Source organism: Zootoca vivipara, chromosome 2, assembly GCF_965207765.1.
Source record: "Zootoca vivipara chromosome 2, rZooViv2.hap1.1, whole genome shotgun sequence".
NCBI lineage: Eukaryota > Metazoa > Chordata > Lepidosauria > Squamata > Lacertidae > Zootoca > Zootoca vivipara.
Window position 1 is genome coordinate 20658812 of NC_142584.1, and position 21074 is coordinate 20679885.

Below are 21074 nucleotides of genomic sequence, written 5' to 3' on the forward strand. Positions count from 1 at the left end.
TAGAGGAAAACAATAGAATGGGGAAAACCAGAGATCTGTTCAAGAAAATTGGAGATATGAAAGGAACATTTCGTACAAAGATTACCATAATCAAGGACAAAAGTGGTAAGGACCTAACAGAAGCAGAAGACATCAAGAAGAGGTGGCAAGAATACACAGAGGAATTATACCAGAAAGATATGGAGGTCTCGTACACCCCAGGTAGTGTGGTTGCTGACCTTGAGCCAGACATCTTGGAGAGTGAAGTCAAATGGGCCTTAGAAAGCACTGCTAATAACAAGGCCAGTGGAAGTGATGATATTCCAGCTGAACTATTTAAAATTTTAAAAGATGATGCTGTTAAGGTGCTACACCCAATATGCCAGCAAGTTTGGAAAACTCAGCAATGGCCAGAGGATTGGAGAAGATCAGTCTACATCCCAATTCCAAAGAAGGGCAGTGCCAAAGAATGCTCCAACTACCACACAATTGCGCTCATTTCACACGCTAGCAAGGTTATGCTTAAAATTCTACAAGGCAGGCTTAGGCAGTATGTGGACCGAGAACTCCCAGAAGTGCAAGCTGGATTTCGAAAGGGCAGAGGAACCAGAGACCAAATAGCAAACATGCGCTGGATTATGGAGAAAGCTAGAGAGTTCCAGAAAAACGTCTACTTCTGCTTCATTGACTATGCAAAAGCCTTTGACTGTGTCGACCACAGCAAACTATGGCAAGTTCTTAAAGAAATGGGAGTGCCTGATCACCTCATCTGTCTCCTGAGAAATCTCTATGTGGGACAAGAAGCTACAGTTAGAACTGGATATGGAACAACTGATTGGTTCAAAATTGGGAAAGGAGTACGACAAGGTTGTATATTGTCTCCCTGCTTATTTAACTTATATGCAGAATTCATCATGCGAAAGGCTGGACTAGATGAATCCCAAACCGGAATTAAGATTGCCGGAAGAAATATCAACAACCTCAGATATGCAGATGACACAACCTTGATGGCAGAAAGCGAGGAGGAATTAAAGAACCTTTTAATGAGGGTGAAAGAGGAGAGCGCAAAATATGGTCTGAAGCTCAACATCAAAAAAACCAAGATCATGGCCACTGGTCCCATCACCTCCTGGCAAATAGAAGGGGAAGAAATGGAGGCAGTGAGAGATTTTACTTTCTTGGGCTCCTTGATCACTGCAGATGGTGACAGCAGTCACGAAATTAAAAGACGCCTGCTTCTTGGGAGAAAAGCAATGACAAACCTAGACAGCATCTTAAAAAGCAGAGACATCACCTTGCCGACAAAGGTCCGTATAGTTAAAGCTATGGTTTTCCCAGTAGTGATGTATGGAAGTGAGAGCTGGACCATAAAGAAGGCTGATTGCCTAAGAATTGATGCTTTTGAATTATGGTGCTGGAGGAGACTCTTGAGAGTCCCATGGACTGCAAGAAGATCAAACCTCTCCATTCTTAAGGAAATCAGCCCTGAGTGCTCCCTGGAAGGACAGATCGTGAAGCTCAGGCTCCAATACTTTGGCCACCTCATGAGAAGAGAAGAATCCTTGGAAAAGACCCTGATGTTGGGAAAGATTGAGGGCACTAGGAGAAGGGGACGACAGAGGACAAGATGGTTGGACAGTGTTCTCGAAGCTACGAACATGAGTTTGACCAAATTGCGGGAGGCAGTGCAAGACAGGAGTGCCTGGCGTGCTATGGTCCATGGGGTCACGAAGAGTCGGACACGACTAAACGACTAAACAACAACAAAGCTGATAAATGATGCTATTTCACAGAGAATGCAGAAAACATGCATTGCATTTTCATGGGCTATTGCTTCAGATATGCCAATACAGCTGAATGGAAAGCATTTTTGTTAGCCTGAGTACCACCCAGCAGTAATATTTAACAGCATGCATTTATAGCAAAAAATGGGCCAAAAAATGGATCTGTTCACTTTTTAAAAAATAAACAAAAACATTTCCTGGTATTAAGAATAATTACAAAAACAAAGAAACAGCTTCAAGAAAACAAACGAATGTAAATAGGCGAGAAAGGGCGAGAAAAAGGAATTCACATATCTGGCCAGAGCTGGTCTTCAATTTTAGAGGTGTATATGTGAGGTAGAAATGAGAGAATCCAATACCCTAATTAAAGAGAGTGGCAAGACAAAATAAGAAGCTTTCCTTTAGTGGGGTCCAAGGCTCTAGCTTTCTACATAGCTGAGAGCTAGTGTGATGTATTTGATACCAGACTTAGATCAGATGTATTTTGTGGTAAAGATTTGGAAAGAAATAACTTGCACATGTTAAATGTGGTCACACATTTTCAAAATCATCTACTTAGGCCCTCCGATGCTCATTCCACAAACAGATGGATTGCTTCCAGTCATGGAAGATCCAGTAGATCCCTTCAGCTGAAGGCAAGTGGGAGGCAAGGGAATTTCTCTCAATTCCTCCTTACCTCTGCAGCCCCCTACAGAACATCCCACATAATTCTAGATGGTCTCCAATAGTCCCAAGCAGCTTTGCAGGGAATTATAAGAAGCACAGATAAACTGGAGAAACCACCTTTCCCCACTTCCTCCAGTGAGAGCATTCCATAAGTGGAATAGAACTCTGCACCCAAGTCACCAGTTCTGGCAGCTCCTTAGGTCTCCACAGAAAAAGCATCTAATCTTATTTGCCTAGGGCTTGTCGATCAGAAGGTCGGCGGTTCAAATCCCCGCGACGGGATGAGCTCCCATTGCTCAGTCCCAGCTCCTGCCAACCTAGCAGTTCGAAAGCACATCAAAGTGCAAGTAGATAAAAAGGTACTGCTCTGGCGGAAAGGTAAACAGCGTTTCCATGCACTGCTCTGGTTAGTCATGCTGGCCACATGACCCGGAAGCTGTACACCGGCTTCCTCGGCCAGTAAAGCGAGATGAGCGCCACAACCCCAGAGTCATCTGCGACTGGACCTAATGGCCAGGGGTCCCTTTACCTTTTACCCTCTGTTGCTATTTTTTTTCCTGGCATTTATTGTGTAAGAGCAGGATTCAAATAAGTTGTTGTGTGTGCAGAATGAGGTCCACTTGCACAACAAGACCTGTTTCCCTCTCCTCCCCACCTCTGTTTCCCCTAAATCTTCTCTGGAGGCTTTGGGGATCACCTGGAATGGGTTTAGGGGGTAGAGAAGGTGGAAAAGTCTCCCGGCACAAGTGGACCTCGACTCCCAGATTTATACTGACTTATGGCTACACTGAGTGCCACCCTGTGCTTTTGAAAATCAGACTGCTGGCACATCCATAATGAAAACATGCCACGAAAGTAGACAAAGTTATATACACTGTATAAGCACAACAAACATCCATTGCAAAATACAGAGAGCAATTAATTTCAAGCTGGAAATTCTTCCCTGTAAACACATTAAATAACTGGGTGTACGAAGTGGTGTCATAAGAATTGTGTTTATTTATTTTTTTAAACTCTATTTCAAATATAGTCCAGGAAAGGTCAGTGTGGGTGAGATGACAAGTTGCCAAATTTGTAAGTATTAAGGATATTTTATAACCCTTCCACAGCACGTTTGTTTTGGAGAAGTGTGCTGAAATAAAAAGTTACTAAAACTATAAATATTTTAAGTGCTTTTATTGTAAGCCTTTTTTTTAGGTCCAAGCCTTAATAACAAATAGCTCCTCTCAGTTCTTCTTGATGGTGAAGCTACAGTACAGGCAAGAGAAGAGATATAAGCCCCAGCGAAAGTGAGCGGTTGCGCAAGTCAGAAGTTTAAATATATATTTATTATCTCAAGTTCAACATTTGTTTAAGAATTTAATGATAGATGTAGCAAAACATTCAGAAAGGCAAGACATAATTCCAGGATTTCAAAAAATAATTATTTCGGGTGGAATTCATTGCTGCGCTATGTCGAATTCCTGTAAGTTTGTCAGATGGAACCTTCATTCCTTTCCTCCTCCCACTTTGGAGTTCTCTCACACACCCAATTTTGAGGGGTGCAGGAGGCCAACAGAGGAGGGGAGGGGGAAAGCCACATTGCACAAGTGGAAGCCGTTGAGTAGTGCTTCCACCGAGAAGGCTTGCTAAGTGACTCCTACCATTAGTTTACATTTATTGATTTTTTTGTGATTTTGAGATCTACAAGAAACATGAGGAGTTGTCAAAGCTATGTATAACACATATCCTGATTTCAAAGCAGTTCTCCAGAGGACTTGGGCGCAAAAGAGGACAACGTTCCATTGAAAACAATAAACCAGGCATCCCCAGACTTCGGCCCTCCAGATGTTTTGGACTACAATTCCCATCATCCCTGACCACTAGTCCTGTTAGCTAGGGATCATGGGAGTTGTAGGCCAAAACATCTGGAGGGCCACAGTTTGGGGATGCCTGCAATAAACCAAACTAAAATTGTAGCCAAGGTATAGATGGCATATGAGGCATACAGAGAAACTAAGCAGGAAAAAAAGGGATGTCTCAAATCAGTTCTTTAAAAGGAACATTTATTCTCATGTGTAACATGTCTAGTGCATGACCCCTAGGGTAGGCCATGATCAGGAATAAGCCAATGCTTGCTGCAAATGGTGCATGTGGCTCAAACTGTGCCTGCCCCACTCTTGCCAAATTGGTAGGAAATAAGACACAGGCATTATGTGTGAACCAGTGTTTGTGTTTGTTTCTCCCAACTCACGCAGCTCTAGCAATACAACTGGGGAGATTAATAATAAAAAAGAGCAAATGGAAATCTAAAGTGGGAGCTATGAAAGTCAGGAGACACACTATTTTCCTCTGCTAAATCTGTTGCTTATTGTGAGGCCTGATATCGAAAATGTCTCGGGCCAAATCACCAGCAAACGGCACAGCGGCAACAGGAAACGGCTGTCCGCAGGGGGGGATGGTGCAGAATTCCAGTGGTGTATTCAGCATCTGAAATCATTTATCTATGTGATGTAAAACCTGCTAGGCTGTAATGCCAATTGTGTGAACAGCCAGTTTTAACTGTGTGCAGCCAACTGTGTGTAGCCACACACAAGCTATTGGGCTTATCGACCAGACGAAAGCAATGCTAGAAAATGTATTATTGTGCTGACATAAGCTATTAAATGCAAATGAGCAGACATACTACCAAGCCAACAGGAGTTCCATAATGAGGGCTTGCCGTTTCTAAGCAGCTTTCTTACCTGTGACTTCAAGCTTTTCACCATTCACTTCAGCCTTTAGATAGAGCCTTCCTCTTTTTTCTGTGTGATCCATTCCGCAAAGACTGGGTACATTTATTACGCATTGCTTGTGAACATTCATATCACAGGCTGCAGATCAGAAAGGAGACAATTCGACATCTTACATTACGTAGCATTGGTGATGGGTACAATCCTAAGGATTGTGACTGTACTGCATTACAAAAGCCAATTACAGCAAACAGCAGATCTATCCAAACTACTTGTGAACGCATCTCTTCTTTAGGTCAGTATCGGAAATCTGTGAGTTCATAGCCCCTACGGCAGGACCCATATGTTCCATATCAATTATGGCAAAATTTTGGTCAATGACCAGAAAAGAAGATAAGAAGAAAACAAAGCGCACATAAAACACAATAAAATACGTTAAGTATACTATTAAACGTAGAGTTAAAAACAATGAAAAATATTTAAAAACAATGAAAAATATAGAATAATTATATTAAAATGGTTTAAAAAAACAACAAGGTAAGGTGTTAATAATTTTAAAATTAAGATAAGATCCTGTGCCAACAAGATCCTGTGCCTGTATGCTTTCCGAATAGGCAAAATAAGCAGTTTGTGGAAAGGCAGTTTTAAGTGGAGGAACATCCAGAAGTGAAAGGATAGAGCCATTCCTCCCTCCCACTTCACACATCCATTGAAACATGTAGCCTTAGAGGTGTGTGTCTGTTTGTCTCTGTGTGTTGGAACTACAAGACAGTGTGTAAAATGCAGACGGGCTCAGAACCAAAGACAACATTCCAATTCACCAAGCTGATTGGAAAAGACTTTAGTGTCAGAAGTGGCATCAAAAACTGGTATGGATTTGAATGGAAGACAACCAACTCTGTCTAAGATGTGGCAAAACTTAAGTTGATCAAACATCTGCCATCTTAAAAAGGACAGAGAAGATTAGAAAGGGCTGAATATCAAGAGAAATGCAACTGTATATGTCAAGAACAAGGATAGGGATGGAGAAAGTGTCTGGCAGAAGAACTATGACTACATGATACATGGAAATATCATTAAGATAATTTATAAGAGTAACTTGCATGTATGAAAAAAACACCTGTATCAGATAGGAACTAGGATGGATAGGAAAGAAAACCATGGCTTCCTAGCAAAGAACAAGACAGTAAGATTTCATTCTCATCCAACATGGCTCGTCTCTCTGACTTGGTGCTGGCAGTTTCTGGCAGAATCGAAGGAGGGAAGAACACTCCCTAGTCCCATTATGGGGGGGTGGAGAGGGGTAGGGAGCAGCCAAATATTCACATAAACAATTGCTATACGATTTCTTTTTCTTGTTGTTTTTTGAGTTGCACTCCTCTTCAGTAGCTTTTAAAATAGTAAGCTCTCACATATGACTAATGATAGCTTACAAGCTATTTGGGGATTCCTTAGAAGTCGGTATTTACTGGGAACAGTGATAAGACCAGTGTCTGAAGAGGAGTAAGAGACTCTCATCTAATATATTCCTGTCTGTGAAAACCCCCTCTCCTTTTCTTCTGATATTTGACGTTACTATTCATCCCATTTTACACCTTAGAGGTATACACATCACAAAGACCCCTCCAGGGATTCATCTCCACCACTAACAACTCTTCAGAGACCATTGTCATGCATGGTGTGGAAACAAGCCCAGGCATACCAGAAACACTTTCACACAGGTACACACACAAGTGGGGACCAACAGGAAGTTCTAATGCAGTGGTGCAGAATGTGTGGCCCTCCAGATGTTGCTGGATTCCAATACTCTTCAGTCCCTGTTCTGGTTTACTCCCATATGAAGAAGAGTGAGATGGGCCTAAATAGCTTCTCTCAAAGCTGGCTAGTAAGTAAAGGGAAAAGGAAGGGAGGGAGGGAGGGAGGGAGGGAGGGAGGGAGGGAGGGAGGGAGGGAGGGAGGAGATATTGGGGACTTTAAATTACAGTTGATGTCCTGGTTTGCCATGATGTACACCAGACAACAATGGAGAAGAATTCCTGGAGGTGCAGGGATCTTTGTGATGTGTATGCATCTGAGGCAGAAAATGGAATGAATAGTAATGTCAAATATCAGAAGAAAAGGGGAGGCTCCCAGACAGGAATATTTTGGATGAGAGCCTCTGACTCCTCTTCAGGCACTAATCTTATTACTGGTCTCAGTAAATACTGACTTCTAAGGAATCCCCAAATAGCTTGTAAGCCATCATTAGTCATATGTGAGAGCTTACTATTTTTAAAGCTATTGAAGAGGAGTGCAACTCAAAAACCAAATGTTTGTGCACTTCCTGACAACAGCTGCTTTTAGTTTTAAAAATTGTTATAACTAGTCTTGCATCTCCAAAAGGAACAGCGGATTAGCTTGTGCTACAACATGACATGCAGCCACAAGGCATACTCTACAATAATATTTGAGGTCCCCAACTATTAGCCTTGCTGTCTGGGACTTGATGGGCGTTGTAGTCCAACAACATCTGGAGGGCACTGAGTTGGGAAAGACTATTTTAGATAATGTACAAAGCATTCTAAGAGGTAGAACTAGACTACCATGGCTAATGCCATACAGACCTTCAATGCCTGGTCCCAATAAGGTGAAATTCCTCTTGAGACCCCCAAGACCAAATTGGGGTACAGTTGTGGCATTCCTATTCTTTTAGTATTAGCCTGATTCTGAACAGTGGAGATGGCTCTACAAGATTGCTACAGGTAAAAGAAACATTAGACAAAATGACCAACACCTTGAGCCCTATTTCTGGGGATTTAAATGCTATGAGGAAATGGGGTGCCCATGAGTGTTATCTGCAGTGTTGGGGCTGTAGAGAGCAGATCAGCATTGCCCTCCACTTCAAGCTACCACAGTGGTGGAGACAACAAAGGCACATTGGTAACTGCAGAATTTCTCTTAGTGGTTTCCCAATCACTGGTGCTTTGGAAGGAGGAGCATCTCTTACATTTATGCCTTTCTCTATGTCTTCGTAATGACAGGTACAGTACGTGCTTCTTCTTCAGAGTAACTCTTCTTCTGCAATAGTTGTGTTGGGACACTGATTGACAGCTTCTTTCAAGGCAATGAGTTCCCAGGCGCTTGACAAGTCAGGTCTTTTGAAATGCTTGGGCACAACTCCAGTTTTCTCCCAAACCATGGTTGGTACTACCTCTGGCCCTAGGATCATACACTCATCTTCTGCATCCAGCCAAAGCCTGGTGCTAAGAACCAATGAGTGAAATAGACTCAAGAATGGTGACTGTTCTGGCAAGGGTTTGCTCTCCCCAGAAGAAACGGAGGTTGAGGCCCAAGTGTTGGGAATGGGTACTGCTCCTCCATTAGAGGGCATTGCAAACTGGTTCCCACCACCCATCCAAGAAGTGACATGCCATGTGTTTGTTCTGACTATCGGTCGAATAAAGTATATTGATTGATTGATTGACATGCCATGTGAAACCCTGTCCTAGTCTCCATGATCATGGTTTAAGGAAGACTGAAGTTGGAAATAATGGAGACAGCAGAATGGTTGAGCAGACAGTACAGAAAAAAAATTTGAAGCCACAAATTGCATTTAATTTTTTTTAATGCTTGGGTTTTTTTACCACAGTGTTCCAACTCAACCGCTGATTGAAAGTAGTAGCTCTTTCTTCCAGTAAGTTTCCATTAAAATACTGCAATAGCAAAATCCACATTGGAGAAAGCTCCTTTCATATACGGTATTTTGCTAGATGTGCTCAAATATTAATTTGAAATGGACAGTCATGCTTGCAATTAACAGTAACTGAAGCAAAATTTTCCTGCCAAGAAGTTGGTCAGTGCCTAATGGTTTCATTCATTATTATTATTATTTTTTAAATCTTTCTTAATAGCATGAGGTGGATGGTGTTTTCGCTTACTGTCGCATTTCATCCCTTGGTGTAGAAGTCCGTAAAGCAATGACCCACAATGGTCGCAAAATGTTGGGCTTCCATACGTGTGGATTTTGAACTTGTGCTTGCTTCTGGGATCCTAAGGAAGAAGGCAGAAATCAGGTGTCAAATCATATTTCAGAAATAACAGCATATAACTCTTCACATAGTGCTGGAAAGTTCATTTAAATCTCATCATACAACACAGCAATAATCGAAATCTGGTACCTAGGTGGCCACCTGAAATTGAACATTGTGACATTGTGACACTGTGGCATGTGACTCCTGCAATGTGGACAATTGGAACCCTCCTTCAACAACTTTTGGTATCATGGTGGAAAAAACCAGAACCACATGGGGAGCCAATCCCCACTTGTGAGCGTAACTATGCAGAACGGCTCCCATATAGATTCATAGAGACCACAAGGGCCATCCAGTCCAACCCCCTGCCAAGCAGGAAACACCATCAAAGCATTCTGGACATATGCCTGTCAAGCCTCTGCTTGTTGTTGTTGTTTAGTCGTTTAGTCGTGTCCGACACTTCGTGACCCCATGGACCTTAGCACGCCAGGCACTCCTGTCTTCCACTGCCTCCCGCAGTTTGGTCAAACTCAAAGACCTCCAAAGAAGGAGACTCCACCACACTCCTTGGTAGCAAATTCCACTGCCGAACAGCTCTTACTGTCAGGAAGTTCTTCCTAATGTTTAGGTGGAATCTTCTTTCTTGTAGTTTGAACCCATTGCTCTGTATCCGCTTCTCTGGAGCAGCAGAAAAAAACCTTTCTCACTCCTCTATATGACATCCTTTTATATATTTGAACATGGCTATCATATCACCCCTTAACCTTCTCTTCTCCAGGCTAAACCTACCCAGCTCCCTCAGCCGTTCCTCATAAGGCATTGTTTCCAGGCCTTTGACCATTTTGGTTGCCCTCTTCTGGTTCTGCTTCATTCAACCAGCCACCTGTATGTTTGCCTACATGTGTGAGCTGTGCTTTACATTTTTTCAAGATAACAGGTAAGATCCTGCTTTAGATTTTGTGTGTGTGCAAGAGGGAGAAAGAGAGGTATATAGTTGCTGCCTCCTTTCTTTTGCTCAGCATTTGAACCAGTCACAGGAAGAGAAACACATTCCAGAACAAGCTGCACAGCTTGGCTCCATCAGCTCTCAACTGCCCCATAGTTGGCAGCAGGAGAGGGAAAGCGAGTGTGGTCCCTCATGGGAAAAGACCCCCCTTCTAACAGTCTAGGAAGCTGACGTAAAGCTGATGGACACAGAATAGGAGACATCATGTTCCCTTCCATTAGCTGAACTACAGGGGTGCATTATATACTGCAGAATCTGTAGCTCAGTGGTAACTTTGTGCATAGAAGGATCCAGGTTCAAACCACTGGCATCTCCTGTAGTGTCACCTAGCAGGAGATGGAAAAGACCTTTGCCCAAGTCCCTGGAGAGAGTCACAGACAAAGAGGACAGCACTGGATGAAATAGACAAACATTCTGACCTGGGATAAGGCAGCTTCTTAAAGATACTATAGTAGCAGTTTCATCTGCCTTGTTTTATTATTTTGTTATTATTATTATTATTATTAGCAATATATAAGGATAGAAGAGAACAGAGAGGGAAAGGAAGTGAAATCTAGCAGCTCTCTCTCAGCCAAGGCTGGAAAGAAAAGTTTGAAACCAAGAATGTAGCTCCTTGGCAACAAGATGCATCTCAGTTGGACCATGAATTCATTTGCAAATATTTATATTGAGTTATATTTTAAGTACTATTACAGGATCATAAAGTAGCAGGTTTGGTGCAGCTCTGTTTACAAAAGCAGAAGGTCATTTTGCAGAACAAACAATAAAATGCCCCACGATGATACAACGCAGGTCCAAATTAAGTATAACAATATAATACGGAGGCAAAAAGAAAGAGGAAAATACAACCTCACATCCATACACTGGTGAGCGGGTCTTATGCATCAGATCTGGAGGATTATAATTAGGGACACAGACCTCATTTCTCTACCATGGGACAGAAATATTTGTGCTGCAGACCAGTGAAATTCCAGAAGAGCGCCCAAATTTCTCTGCAGCAGCAAAAGAACAGAGAGGTCTCTGGTGGCTTGAACATTAATTTATTGTGCCGAAAGCTCTGGTGCACAATAATCTACTTAATTTCTTCCGTTGCTTGGAGGCACTCCTGGGTCGGGTCCAACATTGTCACGGGGTTAATTTGTAAACCGCTTTGAGGGTTTACAATTGAGCAGTGCTTAAATTTCATGAAATAAATGCATACATACAGTGGCCTTTGTGACTAGGTCTGCCATCTACAGCCCCTTTTGGACAGAGATAACCTCGTCAATGTACTCCAGGCTCTGGTAACTTCCAGACCAGGTTATTGCAATGCACGCTCTACGAGTTTGCCCCTGAAGACAACTTGAAACTGATGTTTATTTAGAACCCACATAATCCTTGTTTTACAAAAAGCTGCACTGGTTGCCTGCCCAATTCAAGGTGCTCACATCACTGCTTATTGCCCTATATAACTGCCTGAAATGCCTAAAAGACTACCTCCTTCCCTACACAATCTCTCAGGTAGCTCCACATCAGAGACTTGGAAGGTGGCAGCCCAGGAGAACGGATTCTCTGTGGCATTCCCTCCCTGCAAGAAGAGAGGCTTATGATACCGTCATCATACAGCTTTCATCATATGCTGAAGGTTGTATCTCTTTAACATTAGGATTTGACACCTGAGATTAATGCTTTTAGAATCCACCCTAAAACTAATTTTAATACTATATTGTGTTTTTGCATTGTTGTAACAACATCAAAATAGTTACAGGTAGGTAGCCGTGTTGGTCTGAGTCGAAGCAAAATAAAAAAATTCCTTCAGTAGCACCTTAAAGACCAACTAAGTTTTTATTTTGGTATGAGCTTTCGTGTGCATGTGAAGTGTGCATGCACACGAAAGCTCATACCAAAATAAAAACTTAGTTGGTCTTTAAGGTGCTACTGAAGGAATTTTTTTATTTAACATCAAAATAGATGCAAGACAAGATAAATTAGATGCGATATTTAAACCCTTGTCAGCTAGCTCCTTGAAGCCAAATTCAATTGCCCAATAACAAATGCTTCATCTCCTGTCCCCAGACAACTATACTTCAGATTTCTGTGGACAAAAGACCACTTATTCCTTTAAGTCCCATACCACAAACAGGCCACACCCCAAAGCTGCCCTATACACATGCAATAATAGTCCCTAGAGAGGGGATATGTTGTATATGTTTTTCATGCAAATAATGGTGCAGATCTTTCAGGGAATGACTTCTTTTAATCTTCAAAACATTAAAGAATATCTAAACTGAGAAGTGTCTAAAATACCTACATGCCCCTCTAGAGGGAGGTAGAACAACATATAGGGAAGTCTAATAAAAACAATTATTTTTTGCATTGGTGTCTGTCCAACTTGTTCTCAACAGGTAGTATCTTCTATCATTTTTCAACATGTGACTTTCATGAAGTTCACCTTTACCCCAAGGGATACACAAGTTGACTCACACGAGGTATGCATGTGGAACCTTTGATCCACACGGACTCTAATTCCTATCAGTCCTAGTCAAAATTCCCAATGATCAGGGCTGATGGGAGCTGTAGTCCACCATCATCTGGAGGGCAGCAGGTTCTCCATCCCAAACTAAACAAGTGAATAATAAGTGGGTACAAATGATATTTCTTTGAACAAAAATTGCCAAACAGATGTCTGAGGCATATGGCAACTAGCACGCCAGTGCTGAGATCTCTGCACTTATAATGAGGGCAAGCTACACTTCACTATTTTCTCTGGTCCAGAACTTTCTGTAACTGTAATAATGTAAATTTTCATAAGCAACCCTCCAAAAAACTCCCAGAGGGAACAAGGATAGCACTGACAAATGTGAAGCTCATCCAGCGGTGGTCTCCCCTTCACTTTCCTCTGAACATCTGGCATCAGGGAAGGACAAGAACTTCACATCTGGAAAAGAGCCTACCAAGGTAGGCTCCTAAATTTCTGGTGCAGAATCCCTTCATTAGACCTTCTTTACTAATCCCTGTTCAACTACTGAATCTGGTCAAATGCTTAAAAGGTTCAAGAAGGCGCCTCCAAAAATACTATACATAATGTCTTGTATTTCTACTCGCTTCTTAACAATTGGCAATGTTCTCCAGCAATGCCCTTATGGGTGCTAGCAATTCCACAGACCTAAAGCAATTCCCTATGAGGTGAAGGGTGAAATCACCAAGGCCTCATAAAGTGGGTTTGCTGTTTGTTTATGTGTCACAGCTACTAATTCATTCCTGAAACAGGAATTGGGTTTAGCAGCCTATGGCTCCTCCTTGATGCATTGGAAATCACTAGCGTACAGAGGTGTGGGAAACTGCATATATACAAGTGAGAACAATCTTAGAACGGGTATCAACACGTCTTCACGGGCTGCCTGGGGCCTAGGCCCTTATCAGACTTCCCTCTTAAAGCACAGAGAGTTGAGTACATGACCACAGATTTCACGATGCATTCAAAGGATGTTTGGCTATCATTTCAACTTGCACTCATATTAGAAATCTAGCGGAACATTAACACAGCAAGTCTTTTCTGCAATACTACTATTTCTGAAAGGATTGCTTGCGGCATTTTGGTGCCAGGGTCAAAGCTTATAATAACTTCCTCTCCAGTTGTTATTTCCTAAAGCACAGCTTACAAAAATGAAATAAAAAACCTGTTTCATATTAACTCTACATAGCTGCTATTTAAAAGGTTAGTTTAAACCAGGCACCCCCAAACTTCGGCCCTCCAACTGTTTTGGACTACAATTCCCATCTTTCCCAACCACTGGTCCTCTTAGCTAGGGATCATGGGAGTTGTAGGCCAAAACATCTGGAGGGCCGCAGTTTGGGGATGCCTGGTTTAAACTAAGACCTTAGGAGTATCCTCTCTCTTTTTCTAATCCCTCAGTGTTGATACTTTTCTGGCCAAGGAAAGAGCAGCAGATAAAATGCCAGGGCAGCCACCTATCAGGAAGCAGAAACACAGCAGATCTCCAGACATTCCCAGAATTGCCTGAAAGTTCTGTAGATGGTGCCAAGATGGCAGATGCTGCCAATGAAAAAAAGTAACTTCTAAAGCTTGACATATGGCTTCTATGACAGTTGCTTAAAAGCATAGATGGAAGAAAGGTAATGTAGACAGAACTATTTAATGGAAAACGATAGGAAGAAAAATGAATTATCTATATCTATATATCTATCACTATAACTATATATAGATATGTGTTTGTATTAGATGTAACAGTTTGTTGAAAACAGAACTTTTCACTTTAATGTACATGCAGATGTTGAAGAAAAAAACAAAAACAGGAAGCATTTTAGAAACTCTAAAAAATGGGCTCCTTGAGGGCCAGATAATTTAAATGAAAAAGTAAAAAACCTTTTTTCCCAATAAAGGGGAAAAGCAATGACCATATGAAATAAACTTAAAATACCAAGACTAAGGGTGTTTTTTTGTTTTTGTTTTTTTAGTCTTTAGTAAGAGGCAAGGGTTACATTACTGAAAAGTATACAGAGGACTAAGTGTATTAGCTTAGCCACCTTTGAAAATTGCAAAATTGTGTTTACTCTATTCCAGGGCAGCCCAACTTTTCATACCAAGTGTGCTGCAAGAGTACTTCAACTTGGAACCCATGGGCCACACACTGCCTTGTCACGCATGGTGGGGTGTGTGTCAAAATTTGACAGACAGACAGACAGACACACACACACACACACACACAAACAATCTTCCCAAAGCCAGGTAAGCAAGGCAATTGGATTCGAAAGGAGGCGCAAGGGCCCTCCCACCTCCTCCCCAAAGCTTGGAGAACACTAACTAGGCTAAGGGAAGGAGGTGGGAGGAATATAGGACCCTGTCAGAGTCCTGCACCTCCTTCCCAAAGACCAGGGCCTTACTTACCCAGCTTTGGGGTAGCAGTGCATCAAATGTTGCATCAAATGGGGGCATCAAATGTTGATGTGGGCCACAGAAAAAGGCATGGAGGGCCAGATGTGGCCCTTGGGCAACACACTTGACAACCCACCTCTATTCCCACAGATTCTTCACACTAATGGCAGGGTTTGCCCAATACATTTTGGTACCTGGGGTGAACCACGAAATGGTGGCTTTCCCACCACCACCGGGGAAGAAGGGATGAGTGAAGATCTACATCTGGGGCAAGGGTGTGAGAAAACCAGCAGTAAAATGGAAGTACGGCCAGCAGAGAGAAGACAACCCAAGGAGGATAATGTTTTACACCCCTCGTAAAAGCTGTGCATACACTTCTCTTCCGCTCTGTTGGTAATCAAGTGCTAGGCAAGGGCCAACTTCTGTGTGAAAAGACAGTGAGCTCAGTTTCCGTTTTGCTACCGGAAACCAAATTCTGACAATTTAATAAAACAACACAAAACCTAAATCTTACAACCCTGACGTCTACCCATCTCTGATTTATACAGCGCTTGCCAGCAGTTGGTACAATATAAACATGCCACTTTCCAATTATCTTTAAAAAAAAAACAACCAACAAAATAAGGGCAATTTTATGCACAAATCCAAAATTAAGAAACTCAAAATCTGGAGCCCTACAATGCAGCTACAACTAATATGAACACCTAACATACAATCTATTTCTGAGAAAAATAATAATTCAGTGTTTTCAAGATGTAGGCTTTTAAAAGCATTGTTTAGGGCACAGGATGTAGGCTTTTAAAAGCATTGTTTAGGGCCTCAGCATCAGCATAATTTTATTCATATGCCACCTTTCTACAAAAACAATCATGCTCAAAGCAGCTTTCAATTGAGAGAAAAGGAATACAAAATCAAAATCAGCCATGGCACAAACAATTTCATAATTATGCAACAACAACGCAATACCAAATGTAACATACAAAAACCCAGCATTTTAGTACTATAAATTTAATGAGATCCTATTAACAACATTATACCTCCTGACAATAGCAAAAAAACCATAACAGTAAAAAAAAAATAACTCTTGTCCTATAAACATCTTCCCCATGATGTTGTTCCTGAAAATATAGCTTTGATTCCAAGGATACTTTCAAAAAATAAAATAAATGACAGCACTGAAATTTTGATCTTACAAGGTGATTTAAATACAGCCGATGAATTATTATGTTTTATTTAACAATGTTTTTTTGTTTAGTCTGATATCTAAAACTGTGGTCTCAATTTATGGTGTTCAGTATTTAGAACACTGTCAGAGATACAGCCTGTGTCACTTGAGTGATGTTCAGGTTTCAGCCTTCTGATTCTACAGCTGCACAATTCTATGGCACATGAATCTAAACCAGAGATTAGCACTATGAGGGCAACCCCAAGAGAACCATATGAACTGGAGGAGGATTTTGGCTAAGTTTTGAAGAACCTGGTCATAGATTCTAATAAAATTGCTCCTAGTTTAAAAGGAACTATGGTTAGTTTAATATTCCAGAGCTAACTTGTTATAAAACTAACCAAAGTTTGCTCTAAATTGAGGACCCCGTTCAAAGATAACACTAAAACCAGTATTTAGTTAAAATGAAATGAACTCTTATGAAGCCTTCCTCTCCGCCACACAGGTGTAGGAGAGCGGAGGCAGAATGTGCAAGCCCAACACTCAGGCTTGTTCCGGCTCATCCACATACCTCTAAGCCAGGCATCCCCAAACTTTGGCCCTCCAGATGTTTTGGACTACAATTCCCATCATCCCTGACCTCTGGTCCTCTTAGCTAGGGATCATGGGAGTTGTAGGCCAAAACATCTGGAGGGCCGCAGTTTGGGGATGCCTGCTCTAAGCCATGATTTTGTATTACCTATGGACATGGCCTATAGGGTGTCTGGATGAGTAGTCATGAGGTCCGCAAAACAGCCCATAACTTAAACAAATGATTCCAAAAAGCTAAAAACACACTCTCATGTCTAGAACAGTGTTTCCCAACCTTGTGCCTCCAGCTGTTTTCGGACTACAATTCCCATCATTCCTGACCACTGGTCTTGCTAGCTAGGGATGATGGGAGTTGTAGTCCCAAAACATCTGGAGGCACAAGGTTGGGAAACACTGGTCTAGAAGATTGGCCAATTGCCTGTTCTGCATGGTGTTCTATTCCCTATGAAAGAACAGGACTCTTGCGTCCACCTTTGGTATTAGAAGCTCAGGTGGCCTTAGCAGTTTAAGAGTGCTTTTAACCACTTACAGCTTGCATGTGAACTACGGTATGTCTGTACTTGAACAGAGATATATTGGCCATATTGATTCATGGACTAGTACCCTCAACTCTTGATTATTGCAATGCACTCAATGTGGGATTACAACCTGGTCTGGACACTCCAGCAAAATGTCCCAAGCCAATCACCGAGACCACATGGGAGGGACACTAGTCCCCCATTGACCAGGTGCACGATTCGTATCAATGAGGCATCATGCCTTCAGTGTAGTGGGCTCAACCCTATGGAACGCCCTCCCAGTAGAAATCAGTCCTTGCTAAATTTCAGGCAACTGGTTAAAATGGTTTTCATCCCAGGAGGTTTTTATGATGCAGCTACCGTAGAATGCTGTTGGTGATAAACAAACTACCACCAGCTTGCACTGGCTGCCCATATACTATCAAGCCAAGTTAAAGTTTATTTTATATTAATTGACAAGGGCCTTAGTGGGTCTCGGCATACATTAAGGGCTGACTGATACCTTATCTCTGCCCAGGGAAGTGACTGTTTCTAGTTCCCCGTAACCAGTGCTTTTTTTCTTTAAAAATGTTTAGGGGTACTCTCATTTTCCTACTCATATTGAAATACAGTGGTGCCTCGCTAGACCCGTTCCACGGGTCTTTTCTTATAACGAAAAATTCGTCTAGCGAATCCCATAGGAATGCATTGAATTTTTTTGAATTTTTTTTTTGCCCATAGGAACACATTAATTGAATTTCAATGCATTCCTATGGGAAACCGCGATTCACTAGACAAATTTTTCATAAAACGAATTCGTCTAGCGAGGCAACCTCCGCTCGAAAAATCCTTTCGTTAAGCGGAAATTTCGTTAAGCAGGGCATTTGTTAAGCAAGGCACCACTGTACTGCCCCTCAATGAGGCCAAACTTAGATTCACAAAATGTTTAGGGGTATGCGTCCCCCCCAGAAAAAAAGCACTGCCCATAGCTCAGACAAATGACTTGTATGCCTCAGGAGCAGTGGGGTGTTCAGTATTACAAGTCCAAGTCTGCACAACTTTTCAGGCAAGGTCACACAGATCAGGAGAACTTCCAGTGCTTGGGGAAGGCTTTGATTTCAAGTGACTTTTCCCCTATTTTTTTCCATTAATTTTAACTGATTTTATGTATCCCTCTTGCATCCTTATAGTATACCACAAAAACTACAGTATTGATATATAAATTATTGAAATAGTTTTTAAATAATTGCTATTCTGCCTAACTCTAAAAATACTCATGACCTAAAATAATGTCCGTTTTCATGTTATGAAATAAGCTGCCAGTTTTATCCCTTTGTATAAATACTATTGGAAAAAATAAAATACTACTTTAACCTGTAAAGTTATAACCATTATAAAATAATCATTATGCTATGCAATTTCCTAGACAGTATTGTATTATTAAACAGCACTGTTGGTGCTAATTCCTGGTGTACAAAAAGCTATTTAAAGTTTTTGACCAATCTGAAAAGTCATATGTTATCTGCAAGACACCCCTTTTGAAGAACATCATTACTGGTTTTGTTATGTAAACTATTCAATTAAAAATTATACATGCAGTTTTAAGTAATTGTTTTATACATGTTTTATTATATTGTGAAATCACTCCGAGATGCTTAACAGATTAATAAATGAAATAAATTAACAGTATTATCGAAGAAAAGCAGCTCACCTAGCATTTGGTAAATCATTTTTAACTGACAAAACACATTTTGAGATGCACATACTAGTTAGGAGAGAACATCTGTTTCATGCTGTAATTTTAAGTTCATATTTTACATTAATGAATGCTATTGCTTGTAACATAAAAAGCAAGATAATCTCTGAGCCTCCTGGGTTTGATTGCTGCCTGCTATTAATGTTCTTGTTGTTTATAATAGTACTGATTTAGCTGGCAAGTGCAGAAAGAGCTATGTGCCTGCAGCCACAGGGGTTTCTGATTTCCTAACTACAATATGGGCTGTTAAATTCGGAATGCACTCGGTATTTACTAAACTAACTATATTTTGTACACTGCTTTTAATGAAGGAACTGCAACTTAATTAGAGGCAACACATAAACAAGGAATCTTGTGACGAGTCAACTTACTGTTCTGGGTAAATCCAGACCAAGAGGGAAACATAAATGTTTTAATATCAAATATCATAAGAAGATTGAAATGCAGCAAGCATATTAATCCAGGTTTTCTCCCTTTCATAACCTTGTTTTACGAATCAAAATATAACACAACGGTGCTTTTAAAATGATATCTAAACACTCTTAAACCTATAAAGCTTTCCAGCTGTTAAGCCACCCAAACTCGGAGTCTGGATTCATTAGTCATCTTGAGAGAAAGAAAGAAAATCCTTATGGTCAAAAAAACCCACAAGCTTTATCTTGGCTTCAGAAACAGCGATAGGCCCCATGAGTCAGCAGTTTCTTAGCACTTATTCATTTAAAACTGAAAATGCAGAGGCAATAGTGATGGATTCAGTAACAGCTACACACATTTTTTCTTTCTTTGCAAGTGTAAAGATTAACATTCATGAAATAACAATATATACTATACAGTAAATTGCTATCATATCAATTCTCCTCACTGCCTGCCCCTTTCCTCGTCTATTATATAAAAGTTTTTGCAGTATTCAAGAAGAAAATTGACAAGACCCAACTGAATGCCCACATACCACATTTAACTCATCGTTTTCCTCTTCTGCCTACTTTTAACTTTTTTCCTCCTCTTTCACGCCACCCACTTCTCTCATGCACCATCTTCTCTTTAAACTATTTCTGCTTGCTTTGTCTCCTGGGGATGATCAAATCTCAACCTCAAATAGCACTCCCCTAAACCCCTTTTCTTTCCCTCCAGACCATTTACTGTGCCGTTTTGCTTCCCTGCACCTCTTAAATCCCTAAATCACAGGCCACATTTGCTCCTCATAATAAATATTTGTAGACTATCTTTACATTCTGGTCTGCCACGCATTATCATAAACTTTTTAATTCAAGCTATTCCTTGTCACTCCCTTTGTTGTTTGGTTTGCCATCTTATTTCCTATGTCCAGATCCAAAGGTTCCCAAACTTGGGTCTCCAGCTGTTTTTGTACTACTACTCCCATCATCCCTAGCTACCAGGACCAGTGGTCAGAGATGATGGGAACTGTAGCCCAGAAACAGAGGGAGATGCAAGTTTGGGAAACCCTGTCCAGTTCCTTTCCAATAGCTCGATATTTCTTCATTACTTCTCTAATGACCCCTCCTCACTCAATTTTTCCACTTCTGTTTCACATCAGTTTGTCAACTATCGACTTCTTTGTTTCCTTGCCATACTACCATTTGGACTGTTTACAACTGCCTTTAATGTATAGATAGGGTAGAATAGCATTTAATAAGAAACCAGAATGCAAAAACAATCCTGCCCTTTCACGGAGCATATTATCATCAATGCCTCTGGATAAGATTTACGTTGCATGCTCTAACAAGAAGAGCCATTCTTTAGTTGTATATGCAATGTAATCCTGATTTCTCTGGAATCTGAATACTGGGATCATTTTTGTTAGTATACATAGTTGTGGATTAGGGCTGCTCACACCACTTTACAAACAAACACTTTGCATTTACACACACACACACACACATCATGTCCCAAGATACTATGGCCTTATACAATTGCTCACTTTGTATAACTTGCATAGCTGCCAAGTTTTCCCTTTTCTCGTGAGGAAGCCTATTCAGCATAAGGGAAAATCCCTTTAAAAAAGGGATAACTTG

General features: G+C 41.1%; 1 protein-coding gene across 3 annotated transcripts in view; it reads right to left on the reverse strand.

Annotated features, from left to right (window-relative positions):
- The window catches only part of PRKCA (protein kinase C alpha), a 193587-nt gene that overhangs the window by 59424 nt on the left and 113089 nt on the right, over positions 1-21074 (reverse strand). For 2 of the 3 annotated variants that reach the window (XR_015948372.1, XM_035104019.3), the window contains exons 4-5: positions 9058-9169; positions 5153-5281 (exon numbers count right to left, since the gene is read on the reverse strand). Coding sequence is in view for 2 of the 3 variants with exons in the window: in XM_035104019.3 (XP_034959910.1) it covers positions 5153-5281; positions 9058-9169 (241 nt within the window). In the remaining variant the exon portion in view is untranslated. Of the gene's footprint in view, positions 1-5152; positions 5282-9057; positions 9170-11005; positions 11057-21074 lie in introns of those variants that run through there. The other variant, XM_088662984.1, reaches the window with a different exon arrangement.